The sequence below is a fragment of the Syngnathus acus genome, chromosome 23, assembly GCF_901709675.1.
Source record: "Syngnathus acus chromosome 23, fSynAcu1.2, whole genome shotgun sequence".
Classification (NCBI taxonomy): domain Eukaryota; kingdom Metazoa; phylum Chordata; class Actinopteri; order Syngnathiformes; family Syngnathidae; genus Syngnathus; species Syngnathus acus.
In genome coordinates, this window is record NC_051107.1 from 6,743,233 (window position 1) to 6,763,947 (window position 20,715).

General features: G+C 55.0%; 1 protein-coding gene across 4 annotated transcripts in view; it reads left to right on the plus strand.

The window, feature by feature from the left end:
• The window catches only part of celf2 (cugbp, Elav-like family member 2), an 85,410-nt gene that overhangs the window by 29,017 nt on the left and 35,678 nt on the right, over window positions 1-20,715 (plus strand). For 2 of the 4 annotated variants that reach the window (XM_037242779.1, XM_037242780.1), the window contains one exon: window positions 6,946-7,020. Coding sequence is in view for 2 of the 4 variants with exons in the window: in XM_037242776.1 (XP_037098671.1) it covers window positions 17,303-17,355 (53 nt within the window). In the remaining 2 variants the exon portion in view is untranslated. Of the gene's footprint in view, window positions 1-6,945; window positions 7,021-17,050; window positions 17,356-20,715 lie in introns of those variants that run through there. The other 2 variants (XM_037242776.1, XM_037242795.1) reach the window with 2 other exon arrangements.

Genomic DNA, 20,715 nt, shown 5'->3' on the forward strand with positions numbered 1-20,715 from the left:
AGATGTTGGGCTGCGCAATTAACCGAATGATTATCACGATTACAATGACAAAAAGAAGCAGCGCATCCCGCTAGCGTCTGCCATTGCGCGAAATGGAAGACGTCGTGGAGCTGGGATACATTCCTGAGGAACTCCGCCACGCTTTTCTATCCGTCCGCAAGCCAGCCTTTTGCCACTTTAGGCTGGTTTTAACCCCATTTTGGCTTTTGTACAAAAGCGGGGCGGGGCGGGGTTAAGATTCCCAAAGGCCGCGTCCTCTGCGATCAGCAAGAGCGTTTTGCCCGTGGCGAGCGCGGGGCGTTAAAGTGCACCGCTGCACGGCCACTTAGTTGTATGGATCGGCTGCATGAAGAAAAAAGGTAAACGGGCGAGCCGACGCCATCAATTATTTTCCGGCGTTTAACGGCCCTCCCGGGGTCATCGACACACCCATGCGGCCGATGGCGCATTCTTCTTCCTTGGGTGACATTTAGCAAGAGCGCGGCAAGAAGGGGAACGCATTTTATGGATCAGCAACGTGCTGGCTGTGATCTATGCTCTCCATATTGATTTATGATATATCAGATCTACCGGAAGCCACTTTGATTAGAACCACAAAGAATGAATGCATCTTCATCTGAGTTATGGCCTTAATATTTGGGATCATTGATATTTGTGCAGGAAGCCTAGAAGAAAATGAGAGGCTCCTTCAATGTGTTTGTTTGCGGCTTCCTCCTGCTAAGGAGCCTCGACAAGCGCACTCGTCACCTCAGGGGCGGCTCAAAAGACCAATCAATCCCTCGGCGCTTCCCGTTCGCAACGCCGCTCCTTTCCCTTTTACGTCGGCCGATCCGATCGGACGTTCCGCGTCGGCTCGACTCGACGGGATCCGAGCTGAGCTCCGACCTGAGCTCCGAGCTGAGCACAGTATGAGATCCCAAAATGCATTTTAGTCGTCCGTGTGAGATCTTGACAATTCATGGAATGATTTTTTTTTTTGGCTTGGATCTCGACAATGGCGTTGTGGGAATCTTGCTGGTTAGTGCGCTCTTGCCCATCAAACAATCGGCGGTGTCAAATTGGGACAAATGGGGAGCAGCCCGAGACAGGCGGCTGAATGGAGAAGCTGCAAGATGGACGGGAAGATGAGCGAGAGGGGAGGAGGGGAGGGGAGGAAAGGAAAGGAAAGGAGGAAGGGAGGGAGCAGCCTTATTGTGAGCGCAGACAAGTGATGGCACAATCCGGGCGCCGTGTGTCACTTTGGAACAATCAGGAATGACGGCTCAGGTGTGGAGCGGGGAAAGGAAAAAAAAAAAAAAAAAAAAAGCACCGTTGGCCTTTGCCGTCCGTCATTGCCTCCAACACTGGCAGGGAAATGCCAAACGCTTTCATTTCATTTGATTGCATTGGCCCAGCCCCCCACCGGTGACTAGCCGGAGCTAACAGGAGCGCCATTTCCCCCGTTGGTTCTACCTGTCGGTACCCGTTTGCAGCAGGGAGCGACCGACCGACCGGTCCGGCACGCCTGGACGGTGTCCCCGATTGGCCCGGTTCTCCGATCCGGGCGTGAACTTTGCACTCGGCAGCTGGCGTATTCCTGCCGGGGCTCTCCTATTGACTCGCAGCTTATTGGTTGAGCTAATTGCTATTTGCATAGCGTTATTAGTGTCCCGCCACCTCCGCCGCCGCCGCCACCGTGACATTTGCCTCTCCCGTGTTTTTTTTTAATCCGCCACATTCCGGCGGGGTGGATATTTCTCGAAGAGGAGGAATTAGCCATGTGAGGAACAATTGATGCCAAAAAGTAGCGAGCGGGAATACGAGAGCGAGGAGAGCAAACATTAATATGCGCTTCATAACGTGCTTGATTGCGGTTAAAAATAGCAAGCCGAGAGTTTCATAAAGAACAAAGACATTTTTTATTTTTTTTATTTATAATTATACAGGAGACGGAGATGACAAAAACAACAACAACAAAAAAGGATATATGTGTCGTAGAAGGTTTTGCTTGCAATTTAACTACCAATATCATTTCCCCCCCTCCAAAAAGGTGGCCTGCCCCGCCCGCCCCGCCTCCCCTTTTCTTCTTGGCCTTCACGTCAGTCAAGTGTGTCTGAAAATGTCACTCTCATTCCAGTGTTATTAGCTGGAGGACAAAGTGGACCCCTCGCTCGCTCGTCCGCCCGCCCGCCTCGGCGTCGTCCCAGCTTTTCGCCGCTGAAAAGGTGGCGAGCGTTTTAAAAGCGTTTGAATGAGCCATTGCGTCGCCGAGAGGCAAACGTCGGCGTAATGAGCGCCTTGGAACTTTTCGGGCCGTCGTACGTCGCAAAGCGCTTTGTTGCTAAAGGGAAGACTCGCTTACCTGTTGAGCTTTGGAAGCAAAAAAAAATCTGCTCTCTTCAACTTTACAACCTGAAATTTGGAAAGTGCGTTTGTCAACCTGCGAAAAATCTCGAGAGAAGTATACCACGCCGCCGTTTTGATTTGAAAGACGGTCGCCCCTTGAAATATCTTTTAGGTTAGGTTCGGGTTGTGACGTTTGGGTTCGACGTGACCGTTTACACGTTAGCCACACGCTAACGGCAGGTGACTTGGACTCGCCGGCGTTTGTGTTTTGCTGCCAGGAGGGGGCGCTCGGGAGGGAGGGCAGACGCAATTGAAAGCTAAGTAAGTGGGAGGGGGGGAGAGAAAGGGGGTCTTCATTTTGCTTTGCTGCACAACCGTGTCTATTTCTCGCCTGCCGTGCCGCCCCGCAGTGTCGCCGCCATGATTGATACGGCGCGCCGCGCCAGAGAGAGTCATGCATAAAAGATGAGCGCACTTTATTGTGTTTTTCCTGTCGGCCGCGGGAGAGCGCGTCACTTGCGCGGAGCCCCCGAGAGGCCCTTCGGCCCCCGGACCATGTCGGACAGGTGCGTGCGGATGGCTCGCTCTCCCCACGCCCGGCCGGCGTCATTCATCGCGCCGCTAAGTGATCATTTGAAATGATGATTGTTGTTATCATCGCGCTCAATCAACCTTTGATTCGCAGCATCGTCTCCAAACGAGCCAAAAGAGAGAGCCGGGCGGAAAGGATGAGTGATTTGAACACAATCGGGAAGTCGGGAAAGGACGCTCGCATAGTTCAAGCGGGAAGTGAAGGCAAAAGTCGGGCCGCCCGCAGCAACTGCGTCCAAATTGGAAGGCGGCTGCCAAAGGCCACGTGAGTCGGCACGGCCTTCAATTCTGTCCTTTGTTTCCATGGAGATGGCTAGCAGACTTCTTCCAGGCCGCTAGCCGAGCACATGCTGAAGACGGACGGTCAAGCCAGCATCGCTATAGGCCCGTCCGTCCAAATTTGCTACCTAGCCCAGAGTTTGGCACTTTAGCCTGTTTGGCGGCGCTTAACGCTGATGACCCGCTGACCCCCCCACTGACCCCTTCCGCCATCGATCGGCGTCTGGGCACGAGCGAATGTTTGTCGTTGATGGTCTTCTGTTTGCTTTTGCTCCGGCACCACTAATTGGTCCATTCTCGGCTCACAAGATGGACTATGCGGCCTAATATGGCAGACGTCTGTTGCTCCCCGGAGGAGAAAACAAATTAAAGTCAGCTTTTCCTCTTCTTCTTCTTCATGCTCATTTTCTCCTTCTCCTCCTCTCATGCTGATGTGGCTCGCATTAAGCCCCCCCCTCTCCCCTCCCTGCGGCCCCTCTCCTTTCCTTTGCTCCTCTTGCCTGCCTGCCTGCCTGCCTGCCTGCCTGCCGCTCATAAATTGCGTGAAGAAATCATTATTTTCTCATAAACGCCGCAATATTGCTATCATCGAGCGGCGCGTCACGTAAAAGCGCTTTATGAGACGCCGCCGCCATCGCTCACGTCACATGAGCGCCACCTGATTAGCCGCATTTAAGGAAGCCGCGCCTAATCTCTCCCCTATGCCAAACGTCACCTGGCGCGGCACCCCCGTGCGCCGCCCGTCATGCCACTGGCGTTGCCGGTGCGGAGCTATGCTGCTGAAGAGTTAGCGCCAGAGCGCTAAGCGGGAATGCAGTTTGGCAACAGTTTGGTTTTATAGCGACGTCCCGCCGACGAAGCAGAGGGCCATTAGCGCTAATGAAAGCCACCGGAGTTGCTTACTTGGGTATTCCTGGCGCTTCCTTGCTAACGTCTGCGCAAAAGTTTGACCTCCGCAGGTAACTTGTACGCCACCTTTCTGACTCTAGTGCTGTTGGAGCAGTGCAATTGCGGCGGCGGCGATTGGGCCGAGCTCATCTTTTCATTAGCGCAACTCTCCGGTGGGCCGCATGGGCACGCCGACATGTGGCGATGATCAATTTGAATGCCATTAACATCCGGCGCACTCCCCCAAGCGCCGTAATTGAATCAAGCAAACAGGCGGCAGTGCAGAGCTCATGGTCAAGCCAACAAAAGGATTATTAACAGCGCCATTGACATGGTATTTACCGCGAGGGGGGGGGGGGGGTCTAGAGGCAGCGTCGCCATTTGCAAAAAGCAATTTACGGCTTGCGTGGCGGGTTTAAGTGCGTCTCAAGGTGAAGCGCTGACGGCTGAATGTAAGACAAGCCTGTTGACGGCGTCCCTCAGACGTTCCCGCGGCTTCATTTGCTCCTCGGCCCGGCCCGGCCCGGCTTGTGTTGTGCGTGGCGCGCCACACGCACACACTCGCACGCACACACGCACACGCGCACGCACGCACGCACGCACGCACGCACGCACGCACGCACGCACACACACACACACACACACACACACATTGGGGCATTGGACAGAGGGTAGCGGCGCGAGCCAGTCCATTTCTGCTGCTATCTGGCAATAAGTGCAAAAGCGCACAGGTGGAAAAATGAGAAGAGATAGCCACTGATGAAGGAGTCGACGGGAGAGCTTTAGCGGGATGGGGACCCAGGCTCTGTCCGGCATTAGCCGGACGGACGCGAGCGAGCGGGCGGCCAGGCCAGACGGCGGGCGCCGTGATCCGCCATGTGTGGAGGGAGACGTTCCGATTGGCTGCCCCGGCGCCGGCGGCCGAGAGACGTGACCGCCGGGTGCTAACTATTGCAACGTGCGCTAGCCCGGGCGAGGGCGAGATGCGGACGACGCCCGCCAGGCTCTGGCTGAGCGAATGACAAGTTGCGCTTCCAAGCGTTTACTTTTGGAAGTGAGAAAGTGTTCTTGGCCGGCGTGTGTTTCCATGGAGACGAGGGAGGGAGCCAGCGAGCGAGAAGGTTCCCAAGCGCTCGGCCGCTCCCGGCCTTTCAGCGCCTTGCCTTAGCCTTCGTTCGCGCCACGTCCCCTTTTGATTGGCGTCGTTTATCCCGAGCCAAGCGCATGTCGCCGCCATTGGTCCACACGAGAGGCCGTTGCGGTATCGATGGGCGCTCCAAACGCGTTTGGCCGGCGAGCGCCCGACGCCACACGTATGTTTGAAAAAGTACAGAGTGAAATCAAATCAAAGTTGAAAGGGAAAGGAAATGCACGGGTCACCATTATGGGCTTCCCAGAAGAGCCGGCTTTCATCTTGACTCAGCATCGCTCCGTCTTGGCTTCTTCATTTCCTTCTCTTCCTTTTCCTCCCTCCCTTCCTTCACCTGACCCAGATACTCCTCCTTGTCCCCCTGCGACTGTTTTTCACCTTTTCCACTGCGTCCCCGGCGGCGGCAGGAATGAGCATCATCAACTTTTGCTCCTCATTTCCACCGGCCTTTGGTGGACGGCGTCAAAGAGCTTTACTTGTCGGCTGCACTCGTGAAAAATCCGGGAAAATGTCAACGTTTCGTTGCGGTGGTCAGAGTGGCGGGCGGCAGCGGTGGGAGTTTTAGCCTCTGCTAAACGCCGGCGTGCTGCGGCGTGGCGTCCTCGCTCAAGTCCACCTTTAATTGCCGCGCGCGAGGTCGCCGACATGCCGCTGCGCCCACCGATCCCGTAATCGCTGGAAAACGCTGCTGCTCGCTGACAGCTTTAATTGCTACTCGTCTCTGTCGCCGTCTTCGTTAGTGAGCGAGCGAGCGCGGACGCCGCTGACTTGATGGTGGAAGCTTGGCTGTCTTTTGCCTTCAGCGCATGCTTTTCCACCGGGTTCTCATCCGTGCTCACCTGTTGTGTTTGGACCCGGTTGTGAAGGAAAGGAAAGGAAAGGAATGTTTTCCTGCTGTTCCCTCAGCGAGCACCTTGACCGCTTTTGAATCGCGAGCTAAGAAGGCCGAGCCAGCTACTTGGGCCTTGAACGTGGTCCGTGTCCACAAGCAAGCCTTGCATTATTGACAAGGGCCCCGAGGGACTTGGGGGGGAAGGGGGGAGGTCGGCCGGTCGGTCGGTCGGTCGGTCGGTCGGGTGTCACGGCGCTTTGGATTAGTTGGATATTAACCTCCGGAGGACGGGAGAAAGAGACGAGGTGACATGATGAGAATCACCCTGCGGACATTCCAACTGCTTTAATTAAATCCCGGACCGAAGACGGGAGAAGAAAAAATGTTCACCGAGAGCCCCCCCAACGCACCCCCACTGCCTCGCCGCCTCCCTCCCCCCCCGTCGCCAGCCACCTTTCCAGCTGTGACGGGGCACACTAATGAGTTAGCCTTTCGTAGCGCGCGTGTCACACGTGAGCTGATCCATTTTTTTCCAAAGCTGATTTTCACCTTAGCTGCGAGGTGGGCAGGCGCGACCACCCACGGCGGCCCCACGCGCACGGCGGTCACGATGCGGGGGCGGCGGTTAGCGTGGGTAAATCTTGTTGCCATGACGACATCCCCTCCGACCCCGGCTGGCTTTGATTGACGCGAGGCAGCCGGAACATGTTGCCAAACGGCGGGTTTTTCTCCTTTTGCGTGTTTGTCGCCCAGCCGCGGCCTCGTCCACGCCCGTGTCGTCCTAACAAGAATCAGAAATAACCAGCCGCTAGATAAAAGCAAAATTCAGAATAATAATTGGCAAGAGAACTGTAACCCCTGTTCTGTTGTCTTTCATCAGGGAGGAGCACGCGGCGCTAGCCGGAAGAAGGAATTGGGAATGAGTTCAGAGCGGATCCGGATTGACACCAGAGAGGTCGGTGGAAAGCCAGAAAATGTGTGCGATGTTGAATGGAAGGCCAAACCAAGTGAACTCATCCGGAGTTGTTGGCGCACGGCTTCTTGTGGCCGATTGTTTTTGTCACCGGCTGCTCGGCGGGATGACCGACCGACCGGCCGGCCGTTTGTTCGTTGGGCCACCCGCCCGACCTTCGCGCTCATGGTGGCGTGAGTGTCGACGTTGTCGAGACACGTCTCCTGCCTTCTCCCTTTAAGCGCTTTTCTCTTCAGTCTTTCTCCTCGCCACTTGATACACCTCAATAAATCCTCCACCGACGAACGGAACCATGCACGGGCGGTATTGTGAAAAGCGTGGCGTGTGGCGTGTTGACGGAGCGCCGCCGCTCGCTTGAGTTTAATTCCGGCGGCAGACAGAGAAAATGTTGCCAGAGAGAGAGAGGGAAGCATGGAAAAGATGGGGTTATGAGATATGTTTAAAAGGGAGCACGGGAGATGGATAAGAGCTCTGTGTGTGTGTGGAGGGGGGGGTGCTGTTGCGGGGGCAGCGTGATGAGAGCGAGTGGAAGATAATGAGAGGATGAGGGAGGGAGGGAGGGAGGAGGCAGGATGGAGGAGGGATGGAAGCCGGCGGAATGAGGAGATAGAGACGATTTCCTATTCCGTCAGACGCACTTTGGCTCATTCATTATATTCCCCAGGCAATTACCAGGACCACCTGCTTTGTCCCCCGCCACCCCCACGCATTCCCCCAAACTGCTAGCGCCCCCCCATCCCATCCCATCCCGCCCCTCATTGTTTCCGCCGCCGTGCTCTCCGGACGCAATCTTTGCATCCCACATTGTCATTTTGCAGGCACAGACACTGCCACTGTGTGCAAGTGTGTGAGAGAGAAAGAAAGAAAGAAAAAAAGACATTTGGCCCCGTTTAATGAGCTCAGCGTTGAACGAAAGCACAACGTACGCCACCGACTTTACGGCAATCGGCAACGCCTTTGTAAAATCTGAGTGGGGGGGGGGGGCGACGGCGTGGAATGTGTACGTGAAGCTTCGGCGGTCTGAAGAGCAAAAGTTGAGAGTGGAGATGTTGCGTCTACTTGTACTTGTTGCGGCCCCCGAGAACAAGCGGGACGCTTCGGAACCCGCCACGAACTTTCAACAGCGTTTGTCTTTTTCCGAGGCGGGATGCGCCGATGGAAGATAAAGGAATGTCGGGAGGGAGGGAGGGAGCGAACGAGCGAGCGAGCCGGAGCTGACTGGCCGGCCGTGCGCGGTCGTGCACGGCGCCGCGGGAGCTTGTTGCCATGGCTACAGCTGCCAACATCTCCGGTGGGGCCCTGGCAACCCGCCGCCCACCGTCGCTGGCGTCACTTGGCCACTCTGCCCGCCCCGCTTTCTCTGACGCCCGTCTCACCTCCGCCGTTGCTGCAAAGATTTCAGCTCCGTTTTTCCGCCTTCGTCTCATCGGACTCATTAGTGTCCTTTACGCTGCCTTACTGTGTGTGTGCGTGCGTGTGTGTGTGTGCGCGCGTTTGCAGTGCCGAGCAGGCCGCAATTACGGGCGCTTCAGGCCAATGCCGCCAGTGTTTGATTACAGTGATCAAGGGCCAAGTTACAGAGAATAAAAGTGTGTGTGTGTGTGCCTGAGTGTGTATTTTTGTGAACAATGAACACTTGTGACCGGGTGTGTGTGTGTGTGTGTGTGTGTGTGTGTGTGTGTGTGTGTGTGTGTGTGTGTGTGTGTGTGTGTGTGTGTGTGTGTGTGTGTGTGTGTGTGTGTGTGTGTGTGTGCGTGTGTGCGTGTGTGCGTGTGTGCGTGTGTGCGTGTGCGTGCGCGTGCGTGTGCGTGTGCGCGCGCGCGCGCGGGGGCATGCACGTGTGCGCACTCCTTTTCACATGCACACATGGAGGTAATGTCCTGTGGGTAGGCTTAAGCGTCCTGTTTCCTAATTGCTGCTGATGTTTTATTGAGTGCGGTGCCCCCAATGGTGGCAAGCTGCAAGCTCAGTAGCAGCATCTTCTTCTTTGTCATTTTCTCATGCACGCCCCAAACGTGTCAGGTGTCATCTTCCGCCAGTTGTGACGCCATTGTCGAGCTCCCGAAGTCGCCCGGGCGGCTCTCGTTTAACTGCGGGCAATTGGCCGCAAATGAACGGGAAATTGTCAAATTTGAGCCCAGCCGATGGCTATCAGCCCACGACGACGGAAATGACGCGACAGGAAGACGACCCGCCGCGTTAGCTCATCTTGTAGGCGCCTGCTGCCTCCAAATGTTGGAATACAAATCAAATCAAATTTTTGTGCGTATGGAAAAACAAATCGTCTTCATATTGAAGCGTAATTCATTGTTTTTATTTCTAGTGTATGTGGCTAAATCACCAAACCAATCAGTATATGTCTTTTTATTGGGAGACTTATCAGCTGTCTTTGAAAAGTCCAAAACTTCTTTTTTTCCACGACCCAAGACAAAAGGCCAAAGCGTGCATGTGCGCTGCTGCAGATCTTAGCATTAGCATCCCGCAGGCGCCCTGAGTTGTGGTGGGGAAACTTTATTGGAGTTGTTCAGAATATCAAGCAAGTCTCAAAGTTGAGAGCCCCCCCCCCCGTCAGCTGCAGCCCACGCGCGATGCAGTCTGTCGACCGACGGTCAGCGCGCTGGACGCAAATCGACGCGCACGCAGAGTCTGCCGCAGGGTTGCGGCCAGAAAGCGAGGACTTGCATTTTGTAATTTTATCCAACTTGGAAATAGAACATTTTGCTGGGCTTTCCGTTCATTTGGGCTGTAATGTCACTGTCGGCCACTTGATGACAGCACACGGCTTTCTATGTCTATATTTTTATTATATCATTCTTCTAATTAATACGTAGATAACGTGCCTCTTTGGGGATGTTGATGGGGTGATATGGAACATAACAGGCCCCGCCCCCTCCCAATGGCGCCATACAGTAGCAGCGATGCCAAAGTGGAAATCTGCAGATCATGCAAATGGCGGGGGCTTTTAGGACCCTGAGGCGTGCGCCGGTCTTCCCACTTGAACCCGCCGCCGCCCCCGTCGCTCAGCCTCGGCTTCCCGAGTACCCTCCAGCGCAGGTGAAGAGCACGCAGCGTCCACCTGTCCCGCCTCCCACGCCGACCCGGGTCGGCCTAGGGCCGACCGGCAGAGCCGCGCGCGCACGTCACTGACCTTTTGGAAGGCGGTTCAAGTGCTTTGGAGATGACTTTTGCGAGCACTCGCAGCTGTGCGCATATTTCAACCATCACGTCGTGTCCGCTCCACACAAACACAATCCCGCCTGGCCTTATGAGAAGAAAACACAGCTTCTCTACCCGAAAAAAAAAGAAATTGCAATTGCTGCTGTGTCAAATTTACAAGACATGTTTGCGTTTGGGGCAACGCGGTTCATCGCTGGCGACGATTTATGAGCGCCACATGTTTGGGAGGATTCCTCCGCCCTCGCGTATGTAGATGATTAGCCGCAGGGGGAAGGAAGTGAGGAAACACGAGCTCGGGCTCCGACCGCGTCGCGTCTTCAAAATGCCTTGAGCCGCAGTGGCCGCCGCAGTGGCCGCCGCAATGGCCGCAACCAAAGTGGCTTTTGGTCAACTGCCACGGTGTTGCGCTCAACCGCTATCGCTCCCAGATCTTCACAACGGAGCGAGATCGACCAAATGTCTCCTTTTTTTTTTCCTTTCCTTCATTTGTGAGGCGGTTTCGGCCGGCAAAAAGTCCAACTGGCTTATCTGCTCAACACACCCAAGTGGTGTAAGCACAAAAGGGGGAATTTGTTGTGCGCAGAATGGCGGATATTGACGGCGGGCGGGCGGTCGGAGCGGCCTTATCTGCAAGCCGGCAGCTTTTAGCACGGCCTCGGCTCCCCTCGGCCGGCTGGCCATCTCGCTTATCATTATCCTCGTATCTAAAAATACATCTCCTCTCACCCCCCTCAGTCTTCCTTCCTTCCTTCCTATTTTTCTGGGTCACCTGTCGGCCGAGGAGCTCCTTTGTCGCCATGACGGCGATGGCAGCGCCCGCTTTGCTTTCTGCGCTTATTCGTAAATCACCAGTACCCTTGAGGAACCCAGTGGAAATACTCTCTACTTTTCATCCCGGACCGCGCTCGCTCGCTCGACCGCGTACGAAAAGGGCTCGTTCCTCCCGCAAATGTTTTGCCGTGTCGGCTTAAGCGTCCGTTTTGTACATGGCGGCGGGTGTTTTACTTTGCATGGAAGATGGGCAAAACAAACAAACAAACAAACAAACAAATTGGAGGTGAGGGGGTGAAAACTCCATTGTACGTTGCCGAGTGCCGCCCAAAATAAAAGATAGGAAAGGTCCGCCTCGGAGTGCGTGGGTCCCTCCGAGGTGAAGTGGAAGCCCGCTGGCGGCGGCGGCGGCACTCTCGCGGCCCCATAAAGGCCCACGAGCAAATTAGCACTTCAAACAAAAGCATCAAATGAGAATAGGCTCTTCATATGCGCTCTTGTCAGCGCTAGTCAGTGTGTTTACTCCCCTTCCCCGTCCCCGCCCCAGCCCAGCTTGTCTTTGCCGTTTTGTTTGCTGCTGTTTTTAGCGCCAGCCCGTGATGTCCAACCACTTGAGATAGAAGGTGCTTGTACAATGTGTGCATCTTGTTCCTGGCTTGTTGTGCTTTTTCGTGGCTTCCCCCTCTCCTTCCCAAAACAGGAAGAAAGATAGCACTCCAGTGTGTAAGAACTGTCGTTATCAAATCGTGTCAAGAAGGAAACGTTTTTCGAGCTCCTTTTTGTGTGCTGTCAACATGGCGCAAACGGAGGCCGTCGTCGTCGCTCGCAGGAGATCGAGTATGTGTTTTTGGACAAAAGCAGTGCTTTGGTGTTATTTTGTCGATTGTGCAAAGCGACTGCGATTGGATGGCACAAAAATGAACGCCTAGTCGATATCAATGGCACGAATTGCAAATAAAAAGGCAGACTTTGTCTACGAGAGGCTGTTCAAAGCCAGCCAGCTTTGATTGGCTCGGCCGCAAGGGCCTGGCGCTGGCTGCGGGCGGGCGTCGCCCGCCGGCCGGCCGGCCTTCGTGGTGTCCGTTGCCGCCGCTCAAGTAGGCGCCGCACCTTTTCCCGCCACCTGCAATCACGCTGATTCGGCTTGTCTAATCAGCGGCACCGGCGGGCGCCCTCATCAGACTCCTTCTTGAACCGTCAGAGCCCCCTCCCCGAGTCTCAGTCGGCGTTTCCTCTTCTACGAGCGTTCCGTTGGCATGATGTTAATGGCGCTTAAAAAAAAAAAAAAAAGAGAGGCGCAGTGAAAGCAATAAATCATCGTCTAGACACTTGTGTTTGCTGGCGTCTTGGCCGCCCGGCCGCCTCCACAAAGCCAGCAAATGAAAAGCTCTAATATGGGACATAAACATAATCATGCGCATAACGACGAGGTCGGCCGAGCTCATAACGCCGACGTGAGCGCGCACGAGCGGACGCTTTATTGCGTTACTCATGTAAACGTTGCTCCAGTGATTAAAGCGGAGCTCGCCTTTATTGCTCGTAATTGTTTTGGGGTCGGGCTGCGCTCCCAGGAACGCACGCCGCCGCGTGCGCCATCTATATTTGATGAAGCCGCTCCGCTTACCGGGCCGCGGCAATATTCTTTTCGTCCGCTCCACCGTGTTTTGGTCCGGCTAATACAATGCAGGAGCATAAAGGGTCGCGTCGCGTCGCTGCGGTGGCGGCTACGAGAAAGAGAGACCCGGGACCTGGACCAAAACATTCAAACCAAAGATGACGACTCCAGACACGCAGAAGGGACGCCGCAAAGACGGAAAGCAAGGACAAGGACTGACCGGACTGAAACCAAGACACGGGACGAGTCCAAAAGCAAAAATGACACACAGACGTCGACCCACGCCAAAAGGGACAAAGGTCTTTCATTGGTTGTTGTGAGTTGATCAAAGCGGCCCAGAAGAATGTCTCACCATTCCGATCGCAGCACGTCAGTCAGCCCCTTTGCCATTTGGACCGCCCGTCGGAACGCTTTTGCCTTCCAGCGCTTTAAGAAAAGAGAAAAAAAACAAAACAGCTCTTCCACACATGATGTTTTGAGTGGGGCAAAAAGCGCTGCGTCATGAAATGTGTCCTTATTGACGGCTCAGGGATGCAGTCATGCCAAGCCAGCGCTGACTCGGCACTTTGGCTCCAAAAGTTGTGTCGGCCGGACCCTTCGTAGCCCCGACACCCGCCCTCCCCTCCCCGTACGTAGGAAGTTTGCGCCGACGCCTCCGGGACGGTCTCACAGCACTTCCGAATGGGGGCGTTTCTTCGTAAACATTTGGACTGTAGAAAGGGTGAACGAGGGGGGGCCCAGAAGATTCCGAGAGGATGAGAAACAGATGACGTGTGACTGGGAACCGAAAACAGGTCGGCCAAGACTCGCAGCAAAAACACAAAGTCAAGAAGACCCCGACGCAGGCGGAGGCAAAACACCGACAAAGACCAAACAAAGCCTCTGAGCCGAGATGCTTGTCATTCAAATGTTGTGCCAAAACGCTCAAGTTGTGGCCCGAGCGTGCCTTCACGTATACGTGTCTTTTGCCCTTAAGCCAGACACACACACACACACACACACACACACACACACTCTCTCAAAAGCCTGCTTCTTCTTTCTTTCCTTCCCTTGCTAGTCTGTGTGTGTGTTGTTGTTGTTGTTGTTTTGGTGCTTTTCCTTTTCACAGCACGCACACGCACAGAAATGTCACGGCGCCAAATCCCATTTTGACTGGCGCCAACCACGAGGGCTGCGTTCACCTCCATCTCCCCTCAGAACCCGCCAAAACGCACGCACGCGCGCGCGCGCTAGCTAGCCATGTTTCATCAAGCCGTCGTCCGGCCCCGCGGCACCTTCGCAAATGGAAGTACGCTCGCTCGCGCTAACCTTTGCACCCGTGGCGATCTGACAACATCTATTTGGTGATAGAGTGAAAGTAATAACACACTAACACACATACAGAAACAGTTTTTGGTGTGTGTGTGTGTGTGTCACGTGGCAGAAAATGTCAACTATTGAAGGCTCCACACACATTGATGTTGTGAGAGGACTGTTATTACAGAGCTGGCTGGGGCCTTTGGGGCGGGGCCTTTGGGGCGGGGCCTTTGGGGCGGGGCCTTTGGGGAGGGGCCTTTGGGGAGGGGCCTTTGGGGCGGGGCCTTTGGGGCGGGGCCTTTGGGGAGGGGCCTTTGGGGCGGGGCCTTTGGGGCGGGGCCTTTGGGGCGGGGCCTTTGGGGGCATCCTCGCATGGCCTGCGCAGGCTTATAATTGGGTGGCGCTCAATACGACCTTTGACTTCGCCGTCGAGCACCTGAGACAAAAGGATGGAGAAAGCGTTGGCCGAGATTCTTTTGGGACTTTGCTCGTATTGACGCGGCCACATCCGTTGAAAGTCTTCTCGCTTGTCACGTCTTCTCTCTCTGGTGCCCTTCGACATCACTCGAGGGAACCCGGAGACAAATTGTCACTGGCGCCGTCCTGCTAGCTAGCTTGATGCTAGCACAGTCGCGCTCGTGGGAATGAAGATGATGTCCCCCGCCCGCGCAAAGCGAAAAAAACCCAACGTTGCGGCAAAACGTTGCCAGCCCGCCAGCGGTCGCCAACAGCCTGGGGACCAGCGCTCCTACTCAAGCGCCCCCCTCGGCCCCTCCCCGGGGTGATGATTAGCTATCGATCATCGCCGTCGTTTGCTGGATGCTCTAATTGCGTTTTCTGGCCGACCCGACCCGCCTCGCCCATCGATCGGCAGCTAATGAGATGTCGGGGTGCTGAAATGGGGAGGGGCCGGGCGGGCGTTGCGATGGCCATAAATAGGCGCGTACCCATTGGAAGGCAAGTTGGCCACCATGGCGGGCGGCGCGAGCCCACGGTTTTGCCCGGGCTTTGACCTCACGCCGCCTTCCTCTTCCTCTCTGGGCGAGCGAGTGGGCCGCACGCATTGATTTGTGAGCCTTTCGCACGCTGTCGGGAGAAGAAGTTGATTAGGAGCGGCTCTAAATTTATCCTCCACCTCTTCCTCTTTCCTCGGCTGAGTCGCCCACTCGCCCGCCCACGCCGCTCTGGTCCGTTTGAGCCGCGCTCTCTCTCGCTCTCTCTCTCTCTCTCTCCAGCGAGCGCCACTTTGGCTTCCGTTCCCGCTTTTCTTTCGGGCGAGCTTCGGCGGGCTACTGGCTGCCATTTTGTCGTCTCGGGTTTGACTCTCACGGTGCGCAAAATGTCCGCCTTTCCCGTAGATGACGGCATCTATACGACGTGTGAAAAAAATGCAATAGTCCAAAGAAAAAAGACCTGATGCCTAAAGTCCAGTCTTGACTGAACTTTTGGAATAGAAAGGCCTGTCTTTCTGCTTCGACTTGACCTATCTTTGCAAGGCGGCCATTTTGTGTGCTGTGTGTGGGTGTTGTGCGACACAACTTCCTGTTTTCACGACTCGCCGCGAATGCTAAGAAAAGCGTCCGTCCGATCGTAGACCGGAATGCCTCGGGCGTGCTGTTCGACGCGCGGCTCGGCTCGGCTCGGCGCTTGCGTGGGTGGCTGGGTGGTTGTTTGGCTTGGGGCGCGTTTGATGCCATCCAATGTCGTTTGTGACATAATCCGCCGCGTGTCTTTCACCGGCACGCTCAACGCACGCATGAGCGAGGCGTCTAAATCCAGAAGCTGGCGTGAAGTGGGCCGGGCCGGGCCGGGCCGAGCGCTTGCTCGGCTTTCTTACTTTGGTCGCTTCAGTCACGGCTTGCTGATGAGCGCCTCTCCCAAATGGCGGGCTGGGGCAAAAAAAAAGAAAAAAAAGATCCATTCAAATGGAATGTTTGTGTCAAAGAATCCCACGCGGTATCATTCGCGACACGTCGAGCGCGCAATTAATGTGAGCGCAGGCATGCTGGCAACAAATCAGCGCCTGCGTGCGTGTGTGCGTGCGTGCGTGCGTGCGTGAGCCAGCGAGCCAGTGAGCGAGCTAATCGATGAGCTGATGGCTGCCACTGTAATCACACTTGTGTGCGCTGTGCAGTCGATGACCCGATTTCTTCCCGCCGCTGGAAAGAATGCCTTTGTTTTTGTTGGCTGCACTGGCAAAAGTAGATGGTCACTTTTCAGCATGCTCATTGATACGTACCTTTAAGTGGAGAAAGAAAAAAAAAAACCTCTCTCTTTCTCTCTCTCTCGCTCGCTCTCTCTCTCTCTCTCTCTCTCTCTCTCTCTCTCTCTCTCTCTCTATATATATACGTATATTTTTTTTTTCCTTCTTATTTCCCACGTGCACCCAGCGACACCTCCACCCACAGCAATGAGATTATTACGCACAAATTAACATTGTCAGCCAGCATGATTTGTGTGGTGTGTGTGTGAAGACGAGGGACCAAAATAGCAAGCAAGGAAGAAGAGCGAGAGGCTGTCAAGTCTATCCCTCCTCCTCCTCCTCCTCCTTCTCCTCCTCAGCCCAGCAGATGTCCAATAGTGTCTATTTAAAGCTGGCAACACGGTGGCTGGCGTGGCCGTGCGGAGGACACGACGTGCCACCAAAGCGTCTCCGAGGCGGCTTTTGGCACCAAACGTTAGCTCGGCGTTCACCTCTAACCTGATAAGGAGAAAAGAGAAGAACATCAACAGGATGCGGTGGCGTGTCAGACAGGAAGTGGGCGCCCTTCTGCTTTTGGGAGTGCACTTCTCTTTTTCTTTCTCTCTTTACGCACACTACTTCCACTTTGACACCTGGTTGGATGGTCGTCCCCCCCCCCCCCGAAAAAAGTGAAAAGACACGTCTTGAAAATTGGTGAATATCTTGACCAAGGCAGTTCATCCAAAAAAGGTCAAGCTGCACATTGGAAGCGGCACAGCACCAGAGCTCACCACATCCCCACCGTGTTGCCAACCCTGAATTGTTGGGATGTCGACAGGTCAGGGTGGCAGCATCGCAAGCTCGCAGGCAGTGAATGGGGGGGGGGTTTGAGCAAGAGAGCGAGCGCAAGAGAGCGAGGGAGCGAGGAGGAGGGGGAGGCGGGTGTGCGTGCGTGCGAGCGAGCGAGTGAGAAGGCGCGGCGCCACTTCTCATCAGGCAGCAGCAGCGGCAGCAGCAGCAGGACGGCTCGCCTTCGCCTCGCATCTCGCGGCCGACGGACTTTAAAACGTCTTCTCCCGTGACACCTTTTTTCACTTTTTTTCATCGGTCTTTCGCTTCCGGCTCGTTCTTTTTTTTTTTTTTTTTTTTTAAGCGCCGCGCCCCCCGCCGCGCAGCCCTCCTCTTTTCGGCTCCCCCCCCACCCCCCCTTCCTACCTGTCATCATGGTTTCTATCATTTCTGACCTGGACCCCCTGAAGAGCTGGAACGTCTTAAGGTAGGCCCCACCCCTCCGGGGGACGCTCCGGGGAGGGCGTGAACTGAGCGGCCGCCGCAACCCGGACCGGCGTGTGTCCCTGTGAACCCGCCTCAAAGTTGAGTGTGAGAACATAAGTCGCTGTCCCACCCCCGGCCCGCTTCTCATGGAAGATATTCCCACCGACCGACAGCGGCTTAGCATTTTGACTGCTTTGCGCACAAAAGGGCTTTTCTCGCAAGTCAGCGTTTTTTCATTTTTCTTTCTCTCTCAACACTGCTGCGCTCGCCATTTCCATGGAATGTTCCTCCCGACGGCACTCGTCTCGTGTCTCTTGTTCACGACAATCTTCATTGAGAGAGGGCGCGAGAGTGCGTGCGTGCGTGTGTATGTGTGTGTCACATGCTGTAATGTAACGCACAAAAAGCCATTCCCACTGGAACACACATTTGCCATCATCTGACCTATATGCACTCTTGTAGCACAAACTAACACAGCCACAAATGTGTATGATAGCCGCTGTAACCAAACACACTTATGTAACAATGCACACGCAGTGGAGCCAAAATGCCTTTTCTGATTGAAGTGAAGAATTTCAAGACGGAGCTGTGCTGTGAGTTTCTCGTTTTTCCTGACAAGTGCTCGTCTCATATTTGTCATCGACGCCAGCCCTCATTTTGAGCGAGCGCTAGATTGCGCCGGTAAGGGAAGGGGGGGGCGTGTTTGCTGGGGTATCGTACGTGTGTGCGTGTGCGCGTGTGTGGCCCAACGCGCACACTTGATGTTGACGCTCCTCTTCAGAAACGAGCGGGTTAATAAAAAGCAGCCATGCACGTGCACGCGCGCACACATGCCATGCAAGTACTGGCCACGCACAGAAAAGAAAATGAAACGTGTTCAACTTTTCAAGCGTCACCTTTGCACAAGTAAAACAAAAAGGGACGCGCACATGTGGTGCTGCTGGAACAAGCGCACACTTACAAACACAACGCTCGCACGCTAACGTTGCGCGTCTGCACAGTCACGTCATGATGGGATGTCGAAGCATTTGCATTCACGTGCATAGTGCTACTTTCCGTTTGGCCGACTTGGTTGATGCCGCTGTTGGTGGTTCCTTGGCCCAACACGCTGGGTGACGTCAAGCCGCCAATCAAAGCGGCCCAAAGCTTCCATCTTCTTGGTCACTTTCCTTTTCTGCGCCTTTGTCTGCCCTTTCGTTCGTTGACACGCTCGCACAGGCGTGCACGCTGCAAGCCCGAGCATTGTGACAAATGCGCTCAATAATGCAACACCTGTGCATGGAGGACGCCGCTCCGTCTCCATCTCGCTGGCTTTGCAAAAACACACACACTCACACACGCACTCGCACACACGCACACTAATCATGCCCTATGGCTGGATGTGAGTGCTGCACTTATAATGGTGCATATGGAGACCGTGTGTGTGTGGGGGGGTGTGTGTGCGTGCGTGTGTGCGCAGGCGTGCGCGCATGTGTGTGGCGGCGGCAAGGAGTGAACGCGTAGCGTTTGTTGGCTGTTGTCCGTGTCAGCAAAGTGTAGGGAAATTGTGGCGGCGTGCCCGTCTGTCCAGGTGAAGCTGGCTTGGACCCGGCCGGCGTCAAGTGAAGGGCAAAGAAATGCTCCACCAAAAAAGAAATCACCAAAAAGGCTCTTAATTTGAATTTGGAATTTGAGTGCATTGACGCTAGCCCGGTGCTAACACCCCTAGCGATAGATACATTGTCTATCAAGCCGCCACCCAGCGCTTTTGTGGACCGGCACCAGCTATCCCTTAAACCAAGCGAGGACAAAGGCAGAGAATGCTACAAGGCCTTTGGTTTTCTTGCTTGCTTTCGCTCACTTCCTGTCGAGAACTTTGTGTGCGCACGCAATGTGCTTCCTCCAGCGAGGAGGATCCCATTTCTGACTCAAGCGGTCGAGAGAAAGCAAATGACGAGCCGGCAAATTCTCCGCTGCCGCCTAACGTCGGCTTCGTTGGCGTGCGCTCGTAAAATCCGAGCCGTCGCGGCAAACGGCGCGCTCGCTCGCTCGCTCGCTCGCTCTGGAAATTCCGAGCCCGCGACGGGAATGCGGCTCCCGGGCTCGGAGTCACATTGCGGTCACGCTAACGTAGCGCATCGGAGCGTCGACTCCCGGCCGCAATCGGCGGAAAGCCCTCGGGCGCCCCCGGGAATGGCGCTTCATCCTCTCGGCCCATTAATTCCGTGCGCCGCTCAGAGCCTCCCCGCCCGCCCGCCCCCCTTTCATCCGGCCCGTTTATTCCATCACCGCGTCGCCGATCCCGGCCCTCATTTTTGGCTGTAATTGGACACGAGTCCCGCGGGAGACCGCTCGGCACGCCCCGCCGTCTCACGAGCGTCGCCTCGCTCGATAAGCGTTTCTGGGCCGGCGGGCGCAAAAGATTCCGGAAGACGCGAGCGAGAGAGATGTGTGACACCTGTTAAGTGCCGTTAGAAAAAAGAAAAACACTTGAGTGAGCTCCTTTGTAGTCAGGCAGAGCGCACTTGTCCTTACCTGGCTTCCATCCAATTGCCACCTGACACTTGCTTATTTTCTCACGTCCAAATCGCACATCAGAACACCCGCGCAAGGCTAAAGTTAGCGCGGCATAAGTTGCACTTATTTTTCCGCATCATCTATTTTCCCCTGTGTGAATAAATCACGGCCTTGTGAAGGATCCTCGCAGGTGCGGCGCCCTCTCCCATTTTTACGTCCACCCACCCCAGACGCCGCGTCGTAAATCAGCATTTCTAGCCGGAAACATAACGACGGCGCGCATGTCGGAGCGAGCGCTGCTGCGAGGCAGGCAAACGTGCTCACGCTTAACCACGCAAACTTGGAGCGCTGGCCGAACCGGCCCAATCACGGCAAAGTGAAAGACGATCATCCTGACGCGATTCCCTCCTTTCACAATTGGAGCGCCTTGGCCCTTCCCGTCTCCCAACCTCGGTCTTTGTGTCTCCCACCCATTCCTCGACTTCCTGAGCCGTGCCGTCATCGTGTTTGGAGGAGGCTTTTAACGACGTTAAACGGGTTCTAAAAAAAAATCGAGCCGTGTTGCCATAGCGATGCAGCGCTCGCAGATGAAGGATTATTCCGGCAAGGAAAAGAGATTCGTTTGGGTAAACAACTTATAACTCAACTTGAAAAAATAAAAATAAATAAATAAATAAAAATACAAGTGAAATGTAGCACAAGTGTCATCACAAAAAATGTCGACGAATGTTTGTTGCAAACTTTGAACTGAAATTGGAAATAATGTTTGCACACTAATTTAAATGGCAAGAAAATTGGAATTTTCCTCGATCCGACTTAGGCTCGGTGTTTCGGCAGAATGACGGCCGGCCGCGGGATGTCACGG